Source organism: Dipodomys ordii, unplaced genomic scaffold (genome assembly GCF_000151885.1).
Source record: "Dipodomys ordii isolate 6190 unplaced genomic scaffold, Dord_2.0 Scaffold26, whole genome shotgun sequence".
Classification (NCBI taxonomy): Eukaryota; Metazoa; Chordata; class Mammalia; order Rodentia; family Heteromyidae; genus Dipodomys; species Dipodomys ordii.
The window spans coordinates 4,440,758-4,458,915 of NW_012267242.1; the positions used below are offsets into that span (position 1 = coordinate 4,440,758).

Below are 18,158 nucleotides of genomic sequence, written 5' to 3' on the forward strand. Positions count from 1 at the left end.
TTCCTTCCTTCCTTCCTTCTTTCCTTCCTTCCTTCCTTCCTTCCTTCCTTCCTTCCTTCCTTCCTTTCTTTCTTTCTTTCTTTCTTCCTTCCTTTCTTCCTTCCTTTCTTTCTTTCCAATCCTATGGCTTGAACTCAGGGCCCGGGCACTGTTCCTGAGCCTCTCAATGCTCAAGGCTAGCACTTTACCACTTGAGCCACAGTGCCACTTCTGGCTTTTTCTGTTTATGTGGTACTGAGGAATCGAACCCAGGGCTTCCTGCATGCTAGACAAGCATTCTACCATTAAGACACATTCCCAGCCCATCCATATGGTTCTTAATTTGGCTCTCTTTCTGTGGCTTTAAGATGAATTCAACCATGGGTAGTCTGCTGCAGATGAAAAGTTGGCTTGGGCAATGACACATCTGTTCAGTGTCAGGTAATAAATAATTCTATAGTTGTTGGGCATGATTGATTCATGACTGTAATCCTGTCTACTCAGGAAACTGAGATATGGGGATTGTGGTTCAAGGCCAGCTCAAACTAATACATTCACTAGACTTCATCTCTAATTAACCAGTAGCTGGAGGATGGCTCAAATAATAGACTGCCAGCAAAACAATCACATCAATGGAGAGGCCCTGAATTCAGACTCCAGTACTATTAACCAACCCCAAAAGGAGTAACAGCAATAAATACAAACAAAAGTGGATCCTAGAAAATTTAACTAAATTAATTTTTTCTTTATCTATATAGCGACAAAACATGATAGCCTCTCTTAGAGAGCATTAAGATCTAAGTCTCAACTTCAAGACAAAACTGGAAATATTTTCTCTCCTTCCCCAAAGACTCCTATAGTAAAAATGAAATTTGAGAGCTGGATAAAGAGAATGATTGATAAACCCTCTTGGAGGATCTTGGTTCATAACAGGTATGGGAAACCTATGCACTATGTTTGAAGGGAAATGAAGAGAAATATAATCAGGATAGTCCCTCATGGACTAAGAATGTTCAGATGTATTGCTTGAGTTAGTGAGCAGGATTAAAGAATGAATCAGGGGCCTTCTTAATTTGCAATGTAACCTCTTAATACGAAGATGTATTTATGAAAATGTCTATCTGGATTATTTTGGAAGGTCATAGCACTCCATGACACACTGTAGATATTTCTCCTTATCTTTATCCTGACAGCATCGGTAAAGCAATGAAAAATAATATTTTAAATGGTTGGTTATTGTTTGTCTCCACAAACTTATGATGAGATGGAGAGAGGAAGGATTGCATAGACATTGAACTGGTGGGTAAGGTTGGCTTTCTATAGAGCTTCCTCATATGGGATGTAACAGTACATCACATTTTAGCAAGTGATATTAGTGGAAAACCATTTTCCCCAGTTGATAAATTGTGTAACATACATTGGAACATAATCCAAGGTTTGTATGAACTTTAAACTGAAAGACTTTAAAGAAATGGTGATTGCTTTAGGCTTGTCTTCTATCTCCTGAGATTGCATGTTCATTCTGTCTTCTTTTGTTTCCTAGTGGGTAGATTAGGTAGAAAAACTTGACAAATGCACATGTAAGAAAATTACATCACCATCTTATTGAACTAGACAAACCACAGAGTATAGTCATTCAGATCCTTCCTCTACTCTGTTTCCTGAGTGACCACTGGGCACAGTAACCAAAGCCTCTATAAGCCTTTTTCTGCAAATCAAAGCCACTAAGAGCTACTTCGTGGAGCATTGTGAAGATTGCATTAGAAAATACATGCATAACATCTTAAAACACTGTAACAGAGAAAGCGCCAAACCAAATGACTGATATCTCTACAAAATGAAATGAAATGGAGTACACCACACACACACACACACACACACACACACACACACACACACACACACACACACCAAATATCACCCTGTCCTCACGAGCCTCAAACACCTCTGAACTCATCTTTCATAAAAAATACTGTATCCATTCAAGCTCATGATGTTTTGTTTTCTAGCATTACTTCTTATATGTGTTTGGACATGATCAAGTTACATCCTTATGAGGATCTCTGTAGTCATACCTAGTAGTTTTCTCTTCATCCAAAATTGGTTTACCCTCTCTTCAAAGTTTGTATGGACTGGTGTCTGCTTCCAGACCATTTATCCTACAAAAGGAAACTTCTCTGCTCAAAAGGATTCCACCAGTGCTGGTGGCTCATGCCTATAACACTAGCTACTCAGGATTATAGTTCTAAGCCAGCCCGAGCAGGAAAGTCTATGAGACTCTTTAAAACAAACAAACAAAAAAACTCCAATTAACCACCAAAATCTGGAAGTGGAGTTGTGGTTCAAATGCTAGAGCATTAGCCTTGAGCAAAACCCCTCAGGGACACCGGGTGCCCTTGACTAATGGCTATAATCCTAGCTACTCAGTAGGCTGAGATCTGAGGATCTCAGGAAAGTCATTGAGACTCTTATCTCCAATTAACCACCATAAAACCGGAAGTGGTGCTGTGGCTTAAGGGGTAGAGTGCTCATCTGCCTTGAGCTGAAGAGCTGAGGGACAGCACCCATGCCCAGAGTTCAAGCCTCACGACCGAAAAAAAACCACCCCCCCAACAAACAAAAACAACAACAACAACAAAAAACAACCATTAGGGAAAACACCCAAACCATGAATTTAAGCCCCAGGACCATTCCCAACCCCTTCCCCCACAAAAAAGGGACAAAATTCCAAAGCTGGGGGTGGGAATCAGAGAGCAACATTGATTTCCATGATATCAGATGCAGACATAATCTTGGCTTCTGCCCAGGTAAGCCAAACCATGAAACTGGGCAATGTGTTTTTCATGTTGTGGTTAATTTGCAATAAATGTCCTTTCCCTATCCCTTTGAGGAGCTGAAGAAAACGAAAATGCACCTTTAAGCTGTGAATGCATCCAGCATTGACAGGCACTTAGGACCAGGGTCCCTCCACTGTCATAATTTGTAGGATGGTGACATGAAAGTCTCCTGTGTCTCTGCAAACCCTACACCATCTGCAAGGAATTTGAAATGACCAAACCTCCTGGTATTCTGCTGCCTAAATAAAACGAAATGGGCATATTTGTTAGAGTCAGCTGGGAAGCCATGCGACTTGGTTAGTTCCAGAGTTCATAAATTTATGTCAGAGCAAGAGGAGGCTCAGAAGCTCAAGTGAACCAATTTACCCTAAGTGTAAATGGCAGTTTTGTTATTTGGTGTCAAAGTTACCAGTCGCACAATGACAAGCTGCCATAACACATTTTCGTGTTCACTAAAGAACAAGAGTTTCGTCCGTTAATATTCCTCACAATGCTCCGTTTCATAATTTACAACAACTAGATGCTGATAGGTTATTTAACATTTATGAAGTTAAGATGTAATCAGAAAAACCCTGATTATCTTTACAAATAAAAAAAGTTAAATTATTCAACTTTTTTTTTCTCTCTGTGGCTTCATTTCACAGCAGGTGCATACTTTACAACGGGGCAAGTCAATCAAATAAGCCTTTTTTAAATCTTTTTTTTTTTTTTGAGCTGGATCAGGAGCAATTCTAAGAAGAAAATAATGATTAATTTAGTTTGATAGGGGCAGTTGCTTCAAAACACAGGTCATACTTAAAACAGTGTTTTTAAGACACTGGGGCACAATTCTCCTCTATGTAGGAAGGAGGGTCTTGCTTAGGCCCATAGAGCATATGGAAATGAAACAGAGCCCTCTTGACTAGCTTATTATCAAATCTCTGGAAAGCTGATATAGGTTGTATAACAGTTATGGTCTTCAGTCTTCCTCAACAGAAGGTAGGCTTGCTCCGTGTGTGTGTGTGTGTGTGTGTGTGTGTGTGTGTGTGTAGGGGCTGAATTACAGGACAATACTTCATTCTTCTTAAGACTCTCAGTGTGTATAGGATTCTGCTTTGTCCAATAGGGAATCAGTAAACGAATTCTGTCAGTTAAGTGAATGTAATAATCAATTTATCAGAACACAAATGAATTCATCCCACAAGTCTTTGAACTACAAATGAAATGATCGTGGAACTATATAGGCAGGTCTGGCGCAAGTGCTACAGCACCCTACTGTGAAAGAAAAAGCACAAGGCCTTGAATTCCAGCACCACTATTGGCACAACTAAATCATCACACACACACACACACACACACACACACAATCATGGAAAAAGATAAGTAACTGAGCAAAGCCCTGAGTTCAAGAACTTAGGCAACCCAAAACTAAAAAGCTTAATTTCACTTTTAACTGTAATTAACTAGAATTTGATTCAAAAGAGTACCTGATGATCTAACTGAATGCCAAGATATCTAATTTCTATAGATATACCATATTGTGGCTAGTTCGCCTTTAATCAAAATTTGATGAATTAAAAGTTTATATCCCAAAGCAATATTAATTAAAATGATTTCTCAGCAGAAACATTGTTGCCAATTCTTTACTTTAATGGACTAAAAGATAAATGTGAAAGGGAAAGCACCAGTATTTCAATATTATGCATTAAACTTAAATAACTCACCATCCTTACTGAGAAAAAGTGCATGTTGAATGCAATGACATTGTTAATTAGAACATGATTAAGGGCTAGGATAGTTCAAAATAGAGTCATCATCTTGATAAATTAGAAGGGCTCATTATTATCTTCAGAGTTTAAATAATTTTGAATGTTTAGATTCTGAAACACCAGGGTTATCCATCTCTATTCTTTTCCTGAGTAAACCATTTATACTCTAGAAGTCTTTGCTTCTTAATTTCCCATAATTTTTCAGCCATTAAGGCAACATATATCTTTGCTCTCCTTAGTATAAGTAACTCTTGATTTAAAGTTCCAAGAGCTAGTAAAAGATTGTGCTTGAGTTTGGTACCCTGCATCTTGCATATACATTTGTCTAATCTGGGGAGGGGAAGGGGAGTAACAAAACGCTGAAACAAGGACACAGGATGACCCATTGCAACAAGGATACACACAGGAGAACATACTTTACAACTTTGGGGGGGGAGCAAGAGAGGAGGAGTGTTGGGAGGTGGGGAGGGAAGGAATAGTGGGATGAAAACAACAAGGGAAGGGGTAAAATTGATCGACAAGTAATGTCCTCATTGCCTTACTCATGTAACTGTAACCCCTCTGTACAGCATTTGTGCAATAAAATAAAAATTGAAAAATGCTTAAGAATAAAATGAGTTGAGCTGAGCACTGGTGATTATACCTGCAATCTTAGCTCACTCAGGATGCTGAGATTTAGAGGATGGAAGTCCAAGGCCAGCTTAAGCAGAAAAAGATTGGTAGATGCGCCCTCTAAAATAAACAGTTAAAAGCTGCTTGAGCCCAAAATGGCATAAGTGCTAGAAGATCAGTCAAACAAGCAGGTTTATATATTGTGATAGGTTCAATCAATAGTGACCAGTATCTGTAAGGACCAAAGTGTTTTTATCATGCTATCACACTTACTTATGTAACAACAATGCAATCTTTATCACTACTAATGTATTACTATTACTATATTACTATTATTACTAGCCTCTTTGAGATGAGGATCTTGAAGTTTAGAGACATAGTGCGGATTACCCAAGACCATGAGAAGGGGCTCAGTGGTAGAATGCTTGCCTTGCATGCATGAAGACCTGGGTTCAATTCCCCAGTACCACATAAGCAGAAAAAAATGGAAATGGCGCTGTAGCTCAAATGGTAGAGTGCTAGCCTTGAGCTGAAGAGCTGGGGACAGTGTTCAGGCCTATGACTGCCAAGATCATGGGAAAACTAACTAGTGGGACTATTCCACATAGAAACCAATATTTCCTTTTTGCTATATAGAAAAAAAATAACTAATCCATAAGAACAATAACATATCATAGTCTTTGAAAATACGTGTAATTTGTCTTTAAAAAGGATTTTTTTCTCTCTCTCTCTCTCTGTGTGTGTGTGTGTGTGTGTGTGTGTGTGTCTGAGCTAAGGTAAAGATAGAAAGCGTTAGTTGGAAATCAAAGAAATTTTAAGCAGTAGGACATCCAAAAATTATATACATTTGCTGCATGATAATTTGTGAATGCATTTTGTCCCTTCCTTAATTCTGAAAACATATTCTCAAGATATGCTGTTTCTGTATCACTTGATTTCAAAGTGCAAATCTTACACAAAGAGATGAAATCTTAACTTTTGTAGATACTGCAATATTTTAGTAATATTCCTATGGACATTTACCAGGTAACCATTAAGTAAAGTGGTGCAGGATTTGCAGTGGGAATAGGCAGAGAATATTGAAGAAAGTTCAAATAGTCCCTGAATAATCTCTTTGTAGACACTTGAGAAAAGACTCTCTTGTCTTCTTCACTAACTAGAATCTTCCTTCACATAGACTCTGCTTTTGTCAAGGCCTGTCTGTTTCTCCTGGATCTCTAGATGGGGATGAGGAGCATTATGGTCACAAGTTCTTTCACACTGAAGGAGAGAATTGTTTCTAAGTTGGTTGTTCACTGTTTCCTACAATTAATTTTTCTGGTCTCACCAGTAAAATTTCATTCTCTAAGAGCCATTTATTGTTCATCCACATCTATCTCTGTTTGTTGGTCCTTCAGGTTATCATTTCCAGAGAGTTTCATGCATCCCACATCTTTGGGCAATGAAAACAAAGTTTTATGTGGACTCAAGAGTTAGGACACAGATACGCAGAGATTAGAACGCAAACAGTATAATTCCTTAGAAAGGCTAGCTCTTGTCCAAAAAGTAAACACCAGGAAATGAGTACTCAAGGGGAGGGAAATCAGAGGGAGGGACTAGATGAATTAGGAGAGAAATGGATGAGAAAGAAGTCATGAAACTGAGGGAAGGGGTCCTATCTATCTATCTATCTATCTATCTATCTATCTATCTATCTATCTATCTATCTATCTATCTATCTATCTATCTGTCTATCTATCTATCTATCTAGTGCCTGTCCTGGGGCTTGAATTTAGGGTCTGAATGCTCTCTGAGCTTTCTTTGCTCAAGCCTAATGCTCTATCACTTGAGCCATAGCCACACTTCCACGTTTTTTGGTGCTTAATTGGAAATAAGAGTCTCATGAACTTTCTTGCCCTTGCTGGCTTTGAACCATGATCTTCAGATCTCAGACTTCAGAGTAGGTAGGATTACAGGTGTGATCTACCAGTGCCCAGATAATAATTTTTTAAAAAGTCAATGGTAGGTAAGAAATCTGGGTGTGAATCCTATCTGTAGAGTTACCCTGAGAATATTATTTTCTCTGAGATCCAAATTTCTTCTTATGTAGATGATAGGAATGCCTGTTTTTAGAGTGTGCAGAGGAAGTATTTATCAAAGTCAGTGGTGCACAGTAGTATTGAGCAAATGAAAATTATCACAAGTCTCATAAATGTATGTATACAATAGTCACAATCAGTATCCCACTCAATCTTTCCCTTGAGGATTCAAATATATTCCCAACGTCACCCCCTTTAGCAATCATATTTATAACTATGTACTACAATATGTTTACTGATAGCATTGGAACTCTACCTGAACAATAAAATCAGGCTTACTGCCTATGTAATTCTTGTTACCAGGAAGCTAAGTAGACTTTTTTTCCTCACAGTAACTTACCTGGCTAAAGTTACTCTGTCATATTGGCCATAAAACAAAATACATATAAAATATCAATTAGTCAACCACTGTTTTTGCTTGGATATTCAAGAGAAATTAGTTAAATTTATGTTTTCAGAGAATTATAGAATTGTTTGATTGAGATTGTTTTTGCTTAGTGTGGGTCTTATTCATGGTTATTAAACTTGGTGGCATATGAAAGTTAAATGGGTATTTCCAAATAGTCTAGATTACACCAGGTGTGGTGGCTTATGTCTATAAGCTACTTATGTCTATAGCTACTCAGGAGGCTGAGATGCAGAAGATCAAAGTTCAAAGCCATGCTGGGTAGAAAAATTGCTTGAAATTCCATCTCCAAAATAATCAAGAAAAAGTCTGCTGGAGGTCTGGTTCGAGTGTAGATTGCCAGTCAAAAAAACACAAGGCTCAGAGTTCAAAAGCAAATATAACCAATGAGGAGGAAAAATATCTAGAATTTGATTTTTATTCCATTCCAGTAGAATTTGTTTTTGTTCAAGCTTTCTAGGTGATCCCAATATTTGAATTTGGGAAACTATGATAATGGCTTATTTGGCCCATTATTCAGCTCTGTCAATGATTTAATCATGTTGGAAAGCCAGGGAATATAAAAAAATATTTAGAAAACTGATTGTGAATGCATTAACTCTCTCCACTTAGAATAAGTTTTTTTTCTATCTGCTTAAAATATATATTTGTGAGTATTTGGGAACAGAAAAATAATGTCTTTCATGATCTAAATCAAAACACAGCATGAGGTACTTTCCAATAAAATCAACTGTAGATTATATACAAGTCAGTATCATCTAGTTATTTATTGAGTTTGAAATACTTTTAGGCACCAGGCAAAAGTTTAAGACTTTAATCTTTCCATACATTACAGTTTTCTGTAATGGATTTATGCAGCGGAGACTAAGAGATTGACAGGTCCGGATATTATAGATGTACTAACCATTGCTTAAATGGCCAGAGTAAGTATGTAAGCTTTTATATATTTCTTTCCTCAGTCTAGATTGGAAAAAAATGTCTGCTAAGATTGAGGCAGGCCAGAGTGAATGCTATATTCTACAGGCAAATGTTATATGTTATCGCACAAGAATATGTTTCTTTCTTCTTTTTTTTCTTCTTTTTTTTTAATTGTGAAAATATGGTACAGAGGAGTTACAATTACATGGGCAAGATAATGAGTACATTTCTTATCAAGCATTGTTGCCTCCTCCTTCGTTTCCTCTTCCCATCCCTTCCACCCTGCCTCCCCCTGCCAAAATTGTAAAGTTCATTTTTCGACATAACGACTTGTACATCTCATTGTTGCAATGGGTTCACCTGTATCCCAATATAAATGATTTTGTCCCCTTCCCCTCCACAAATTATACCAACATCAAATACAGTGAAAGTAGGGGTTATATCGTGGGGGAGGGACATACAAAGCAACAAAGAAAATCTTATAAATGTGTTAGAAACAATCGCATGAAACAAAAAACATTTGAATACTTATCTTGGGGTTCATTTCACCTAACGTAAACTTATCTGACCTTTTCTGCTTGTCCCAGACATATACTAGTTATTGCAAATAAGGAAAACCATGGGACCTATGTTTCTTTGGGCCTGGCTTACTTCACTTAATAGAATTTTTTTTCCCAGTCTTTCCATTTCCTAACAAATGGGGCAATGTCATTCTTTCTGATGGAGGCATAGAATTCCATTGTGTATATGTACCACATTTTTCTTGATCCACTCATCTACTGAGGGGCATCTGGGTTGGTTCCATATCTTAGCTATGGTAAATAATGCTGTAATAAACATAATTGTGCTGGTAGCTTTAGTATGGTTTTGTTTGTTATCATTTGAGTAAATGCCCAAAAGTGGGATTGCTGGGTCATAGGGGAGCTCTATGTGGAGTCTTTCTTCTATTCTATTATTTTCTCTTTTTCTTTTCCCCTTCTTTTTGTGATGGTAATGTGACTTTAACTCACTGGTGCTTTGCCATTTGAGCATCTCCAATTCTGGTCTTTTGCTGGTTAGTTGGAGCTAAGTGTTTAACAGACTTTTCTGCCTGGGCTGGCTTTGAATGGCAGTTTTCAGATCTCAGCCTCCTGAACAGCTAGAATTATAGGCATGAGCCACCAGTGCTCACAAAGATATCTTTCTTTCTTTCTCTTTCTTTCTTTCTTTCTTTTCTTTCTCTTTCTTTCTTTCTTTCTTTCTTTCTTTCTTTCTTTCTTTCTTTCTTTCTTTCTTTCTTTCTTTCTTTCTTTCTTCCTTCCTTGCTTGCTTTTTTCTTTCTTTCTTTCTTTCCTTTCTCTCTCCCTCCCTCTCTCTCCTCTCTCTTTCTTTCTCTCTTTTTTCTCCCTTCCTTCCTTCCTTCCTTTTTTTTTTGGGTCCGGTCATGGGACCTGAAATCTGGGCCTGGACGCTGTCCCTCAGCTCTTCAGCTCAAGGCTAGCATTCTACCACTTGAGCCACAGTGCTTCTGGCTTTTTTCTTTTTGCTTATGTGGTGCTGAGGAATTGAACCCAGGGCCTCAGGCATGCAAGGCAAGTGCTCTACCACTGAGCCACCTTCCCAGCCCCTTCCTTTCTTTTTTTGCTGGTCATGGATCCTGAACTCTGGGCCTGGGCACTGTCTCTCAGCTCTTCAGCTTCAAGGCTAGTGCTCTACCACTTGAGCCACAGCACCACTTCCAGCTTTTTCTGCTTATGTGGTGCTGAGGAATTGAACTCATGGCCTCATGCATGCGAGGCAAGCACTCTACCACTGAGCTACCTTCCCAGCCCCAAAGATACTTTTCTTAATAGAAATATCTGCACAGAACAGAAACCTATGATGCTGAATGCAAAGAAAAACAATGACAACATGCTGAGAAATTTGAAAGAGCCCTTGAACAATTTAGTAACACCATACTACAGTAAACAGCTTTAACTTGTGATTCTCCTGCTTTTTTGGCCATGTAAGTGACTATGATTACAGGCATACACCACAAGGATCAGCTTGCAATCTGAACCTTACTCAAAAATGATACTTACATGAAAATCACAAATAATGTACTAAACCACCCAAGCATTTCCAGCTCTGTAGCTGGAAAAGGAGTATTCAGCACTACAACTGGTGATAACTCTAGGTTGCATAGCAAGACTGGGGTTTCCACAAATTCCCCTTCACTTATGTAACATGTAAGAAACAATACTGCACCAATGATCCAATCTAAAGAATCCTGCAGAGCTGAACATCCAAGGTAATCCCAACCCATATGACTTGCTTTGAGTCACGCAAGTCTCAGTGCAAAGACATCTGTGGTCCGACACACTTGAAAAAGGTAATGCCTTCATGGTAGCATATATATCTACTTCTCAACATGAATAGATGTCTGTGATGTACGTACGAAAGCATTTATAGACTTGTGAGGGTGCTTTGGGGTTCTTGTTTTACTCATATTTATCTAGGTGAAGGAGTATGCCTTTCTGATTTAGTAAAGTCCCATTCTGAACCATATCTCCAATTCAGTTCCTTTAAACTGAGAAAGAAGGAGAGAGGGAAGGTAAGGGAGGAAAGAGAGAGAGAGAGACAGAGAGAGACAGAGACAGAGACAGAGGTAGAGACACAGAGAGTTTTTCTTACCTGGTAAGGTCCATGCAACAAATATGGAATAAGGTCCAAGTACTGTGATATTATATGGAGGGGGTATTTCTTCTGGGGTCCAAGTCGGCATTTGGACAATGTATTCATCGCTAGAGCTGCTGCCGCCTCCAGTTTTGGCTTCTAGCTTGTACATGTACCTAAAGAAGGATGGAATTGCTGTTCATGAGAACTGACCAATATCTGCTGTCCATTCTGTCCATTCTTTCTCGCAAATCTGTGGACAAATAGTAAATTCTGTGTTCCCTACTCTGAAACTACATCATATACTTGGAAGTTGTCCTAGCACTCCAGTACTCTCCACACCATCACTGTCTCTGTCAGTCCCAATTTCGTTTTAAATTCTCTACTTAAAAATTTCATGAGAGTTTTCTAGAAGATGTCAGAAATGTCTTGGAGTGTGCTGGTGGATTGTGGAAAAGTCATATCAATCTTCCTTGTTTTCAAATGGGATGAAGTTCAGGGTAATATAGTTAGAGGAATAGATTTATTTTTTATTTTTTTTTTGTTGGTCGTGGGGCCTGAACTCTGGGCCTGAGTGCTGTTCCTCAGCTCTTCAGCGCAAGGCTAGCACTCTACCACTTGAGCCACAGTGCCACTATCGGCTTTTTCTGCTTATGTGATGCTGAGGAATTGAACCCAGGGCCTCATGCATGCAAGGCAAGCACTCTACCACTGAGCCATCTTCCTAGCCCCAGGAATGGATTTTTTAAAAAGAGTTGACCAGGTATTCTCTACAGCAGAATTAAACTGTGATCCATCCTTTGCTGTGAAATATCTGTTGATGTAAGGTACATTAGTGTATGCTGAGAAATGAATGGAAATGGATTGCAAGCAATTTTTTTTCAAACAGTGCTACTGTCTACACTACAAATAGTAGCAAGTAGAAAAAAAGGAGGGAAAAAGTAGTTGACATAAACAACAAATAAGGGAGCACAAATCTTTATCTTTTATTGCTAATTTAGGAATGCATGCTTGACGTGATAATCTGATCATTTTAAAAGTTGTATACTTTAAGCCTTGTGTACATTTAAGATGCTCATGCTTAGCCAGGAGCTGGTGGGATCATGCTTATAATCTTAGCTACTCAGGAGGCTGAAATCTGAGGATCCCAGTTCAAAGCCAACCTGCACAGGAACATCCACAAGACTCATCTCCAATTAACCACCCAAACTTTTATTCAGTTACCTGCTGTTGGGCTCTAGGTTTGTGTCAGTAAACATCTGTTCTTCCCTGCCTCCCAGGAAAAGTACACTTCCATTACGACTCAGTTGGTATTGAGAGATGAGGCCATTGGGCTTTTCTGGAGGACTCCAATATAGTTCCACTGCCGTAGAATTGATTATAATATGGCGCGGTGTCACCCACACACCTGGAAGAAAGGACATGCTGGTGTTTTATGGGAAGGCAAAAATAAATACCTTATCAAAAGTGGCATCATTGTTTCACAAACTGCCATGTGCTTTTCTGCTGATTGGAAAAAAAAAACCCACTTCATTGTGAACCACAAAATATATTTTATTTGCCTTGTAGATGAAATACATAATTGAGTTCAAATACATTTTTCTTATGGTTTTATTTCATTTTCGAATTATAAGCCAATAGTGGTAGGAACATTCTCCATCTGGCCACTACTTTGAGTGTAGTTCATCAGGGCCTGATAGTTGTTCCAGGCACTCTCAATTTTGATCCTATTGATGAAGACTGAGTTACACAATTCGACAAATAACAATAATCCCCTTTCCTTCTCACATCCTGTGCTGTGCATTTTTTTTTTGTCTCTGGCTGGATATTCCTTCTGGCCTCCTTGATTGATACTTCTTCCCTTCCTGAATTTTAGAATTATATAATGGTTTCAGGGATCTGGGATCTCTTCACTCCTCACCCCTCTGATCTTCTCCTCTTCTTTGCTTCTCATCTCTGTTCTCTAATACTTATGTCCCAGAATCTCTCTACTTTAGTCTGAATATTTAAATATAATTTATATGTTGAAGACTCCCATGTGCCTATTCTTTAAACTGATATTCATTCCCCAGGGATTCATCTGCATACTGGATACCTCCAGTAGAATAACCTGTTCCCAACCACAACCTTAATGGACTCCAAAGAGAACTCTTAGTTTCCTCTCTACTTCCTGTGTACCTCGCAAAAGTGTCCATCTGTTTATTTTATTGGGTAAAAACACATACAATCATCCTTGATAGTTTTGCTTTCTCCTTTTCTCTCTTCTACATCATCAAGCATTGCAAATTCTTATCTGGTTCTTTAGAACTGCCACCCCTTTGGTTCAAAATCTCAGCTCTGTTTCATGGAATGCTGTCATAGCCTTTACACTATGTTTTGAATCTTAAGTCTTGTCTCTTCCATTGGAATTTTACAAAAGTGGATCTGTAAACCAGTGTACTCTTGACCTTTGAATGTATTCATAAAACCCAATCCCTGTTCTATCACGACCTGCATGGCTCCGCATTTTTCTAGCTCTGGCACCAGTTTCTGTCATTTATGAACCTGCAGTCCCATCACACTCCTGTCTATTCCCAGAGTCATTTTAGTTCTTTCTTCCCTCTGTTGTAGCTTTACTCCCTGTATTTGGAACATTTTTGCTCTTGAACCCAAGATATTCTGATAATTCAGTTACTGGTGTCCATTTCACTCTATCCACAAAACCTTATTCAACTGTCTTTATCTAAACCCTTTCCAAATGAATTACAGCTCAGTTCCTGTCTGTCACATACGTTTTCTTCTTTTTCTCTTAATAGTCATGTCATCATCATCATCATCTTAACATTTATCTCATTCTTGCTATGACTGAGTAGTTTACTTCTTTTTCTTTGCTGGAAGGAGCTAGGATTTTCTGGAGGTGAAATATTAAATATGCCCTTTTGGGAATGGGATCTCAGATGCTGGCAAGGATGCAGCCCAAAGGAACTCTATTACACCATTGGTGGGAATGTAAGCTTGTTTAGCCATTCTAGAAAGCAGTATGGAGGTTCCTCCCAGAACTAAATGTGGAGCTATCTTAAGACAGCAATTCCACTCCTGGGCATTTATCCAATAGAACACAAACAAGGTTACAGTAAAGCCGCCAGCATAGCCATGTTCATTGTAGTATTACTTGGCACAGTGAAGGTATAGAATCAGCCCAGATGCCCCTCTCTGGACAAATGGGTTGAGAAAATGTGGTATATACACATTGTTCTTTCCATTAGAAAGAACAATATTGTATCATTCATAAGGAAATGGAAAGACTTAGGAAGAATTATATTGTGAAGTAAATCAGGCTTGGAGAGGCAAAGGTCACATATTTTCCCTCACATGTGGTAGCTAGAATGAGCCTATAAACCTATAAGTAAACACAGTTGGGTAGTATGCAAACGGCCACAAATGTATTAACTGAAATGTTAAACTCAAGAGAGAGCTCAAATAATTTAATTCCTTAGGAAAGCAAAGTTAAAACTCAACAAAATAAGCTCTGGGAAACGGCTGCTTGCAAAAGGGGGTTGGGGCCAAGGGGGAATGGATGAATAAAGATAAGAAGGGGGGAGGGGCTGGGAAGGTGGCTCAGTGGTAGAGTGCTTGCCTTGCATTCAAGAGGCCCTGGGTTCGATTCCTCAGCACCACATAAACAAAAAGGAAAAAGCCAGAAGTGGTGCTGTGGCTCAAGTGGTAGAGCGTTAGCCTTGAGCTGAAGAGCTGAGGGACAGCGTCCAGGCCCAGAGTTCATGGCCCCACAACTGGACCCCCCCAAAAAAAAAGATAAGAAGGGGGCAGAGGGGAAATGTAGTAAAAAATTATATATATATATGTGTGTGTGTGCTGTGTGTATGTGATATGTATATATATATATATATATATATATATATATATATATATATATATAATGTGTGTGTGTATTGCACAATTTAAAAAAGTAAGGGAAGGGGTGGGTTGGGGTGTGGGTGAGAATTGTTGAAAAGGCTGATACTCGGTCCAGATATATTGTGTTCATAAACTGCTTTGTTAAATGGCAACTTTTTGTGCCACCTACCTAAAGATAATTAATAAGAATAAAATTAGAATAGGGACTATGAGAAAAATGAAATAATTTATTAGAAGCCAACAATCTAGTTTAGAGGATCAAGACATATTTAGAAGGATCTGAATGAAGGTAGGGGTTAAATAAAAATGAAGAATGTTTTAATCTTTAAGATTTAAAACAGACAAGATTTTTATGGAGAATTACATACAGATAGCACCCTAAAGAAAAGGGAAACAATAAGACTATCAGGTCTAGGGCCTAAGTGATAGGTAGGTAGATGGTGGTGCTTGCAAGGAGATACCAAGAAAGGTAAATTGAGAAATAGGGTAGGCTGAGAGAGATTATTTAAATTTGAAGTTACAAGGTTAGAATATTTGACAAGCATAGACAAATAAATAAATATTTGGTAGGCAACTGGACACACACACACACACACACACACATCACCCATGAGTGCTGTCTTGGTAGAAGCGTTATCATTTGTTAGCTCTGAGGGTTCATTAGGAGATGAAGCAACTACTCAAGAACTGCAAAAGATACTGTTGCATTAAGTGCAGGATCCAGGAAATGTCCATGGAGGATCAATACTTAAACAATGGTCAGGGAAGAAGAATCCAGAACATTCTGAAATGTGAGCAGACTAGCTGTTTTTGCCTTTTCCTCTTTATTGATGCTAGATTATGAAAGCATTTCTGAAATTTTATCTGATTTAACTCTAAAATAACGTAGATCTTACATCTTCCCTGGGAGGTCAATTGTTCTAATAAAATAGAATAACAATGCAATTCAAGTTCTCCCTACTGCTTCTGACTAAAGGTACATAGCTTTTGTTGGTGGTGGTCTGGGGCTTGAATTCTGGGCTTGGGTTCTATCCCTCAGCTTGTCAGCTCAAAGCAAGATCTCTACTGCTTGAGCCACAGTGCCACGTCTCCATTTCTAATGGTTTATTGGAGTTAAGAGTCTCATGGACTTTCCTACCGGGGCTGGCTTTGAACTGTGATCCTCAGATCTCAGCCTCCTGAGTATCTAGGACTACAGGCATGAGCCACCAGTGCCTGGCTAAAAGGCACATGGTTTTCTGTGGGGATAAAATTACACAGAACTATATTCAGCTTATCATGAGGTTATAATGTGTATTAATTATTTTTTAGGTTAAAATGAGGAAAGGCTCAGGGTGGATATGAACATATGCTTCTTTTTCTCTCCATATGCACTTCAGACTCTCATTTCCAATACCTGCAAACTATGTTTGATTTACTCAAAATTGGACATTTTTGTAACATCAGGTTAGCGATTTAGAAGGATATGTTTGTTTGTGCATTGCAGTGAAGCAACAGATGATTTGTTCCCTTCTAACTCCCGAGTTAAGCATTCATACTGCATTTATTTCCTATACAGGTTGTACACAAATGGCACTTAAGTAGTCAGACAATGGATCTATATCCATGTTTCTTCTGCAGAGAAAAATTCACTTGAGTTATAATATCTCTGCAAAGTTATTTGTGTCAAATGAATGGTGTATAATGTTCAAAAATTGAGGAAAACATTTCTCTTATCATACTCCCTTGAACTATTGAAAGCTGTAATTTTGAAGTCATAAAAAGCTGAACCCTTTCAAGAAATTTTATGAGAAGAAAGGGGAAAGTAGATGCCTACTTAAAAATTATGTTTCTTATTTCTTTAATTAGTTGTACAAGGGGTTTCTATTCAACAAAAGATGCCTATTTTAAAAAGAATTTAAATACCTGAATTTGGAGATTAAACTGGAATAAGAGGTCTGTTATTTTTATCAGGCTTGAGTTTCAGCCAAAACTGGTTGATAGAACCTTTAGAAATTATCCATTATCATCTAAGTATCCATTTGATAGTTTACCTTTCCAAAAAATCCACTGCTGGTTTCTTCCTTTCAAAGGAACACTAAGCTTTTTGACATGAAACATTCTTTATATAGAAAACATCATTAGTGAATTCCTGGTGAGGAGCCATATGCCCCATATGTGGAATTTTCCATTTTATTCCCCATTTACTGGTAGGAAGTTCAGGTCTAATATTCTGAGGTACCACAATATTTTCATTAGCAGAGCAATGGACCAGTGGTTCACAAAGCTACTATGATAATGAATGGTGCATTTCTATGTGTGAATCTTACTTTCCCACAAGGGAAAACAGATAATAAAAAGTAACAGATAAATAGTTGATCCCTAAGACAAGCTATTTTGCCTTTTTTTCTTTCCCCCAAATAAATGATGCCACCGACCTATACATACCTCATTTTCATCAGTTGAATGTATTTCCAAAATGCATTTTTCTACATACTTATTTATTTAGTATAAGAAATGAATGTTACCTTCTGTATGTGTTTATGTGTTTTGATACATAAAATATACTAATACAACTTCCTCTTTATCTGAACAGTTCATCTCAGTCTTTAAAGCTAATGCATAGAATTTCACAACACTGGAATTCATTAGTAATTACCATACTCAGGGATGTTTAAGTTGCCCTCAACATTCCAACATTTTGCCATGAAGCAAGTACACAGATAAAAAAAATTAAAATAATATCAATTCAATCAACATCCAGGTACATTTCCCCTTATGAATGTAGCATAATCTCTGACCTCTATAACGAAAATGAATTCAGTGTCATGAAGATTGAAACATTTGAATTTAGTAGACATTGTTAATTTGCCTACTTTCCATCCCCTCAGACTCTGCTTGACTATACAGTCTAACGACTGTTTATTTGTCAAAGTTCTTACCTTTGGGACCTATCACAGTTTACTTGGTCCATCAAACCTTTCTTGACATCTATGGCAGATTATAATCTCTCCTTCATCAGATTATCCTGCAAAATCTGCTCATCTTTTTTAAAATTTTTAAGTTTAAAAAA

The 18,158-nt window shown here is 38.0% G+C and overlaps 1 protein-coding gene across 1 annotated transcript in view; it reads right to left on the minus strand.

Moving 5' to 3' along the window:
• Positions 1 to 18,158, minus strand: part of Ush2a (Usher syndrome 2A (autosomal recessive, mild)) — a 640,567-nt gene that overhangs the window by 100,120 nt on the left and 522,289 nt on the right. The window contains exons 56-57 of the mRNA XM_013015154.1: positions 12,437 to 12,620; positions 11,231 to 11,388 (exon numbers count right to left, since the gene is read on the minus strand). Of these exons, the coding sequence (XP_012870608.1) occupies positions 11,231 to 11,388; positions 12,437 to 12,620 (342 nt within the window). The remainder of the gene's footprint in view (positions 1 to 11,230; positions 11,389 to 12,436; positions 12,621 to 18,158) is intronic.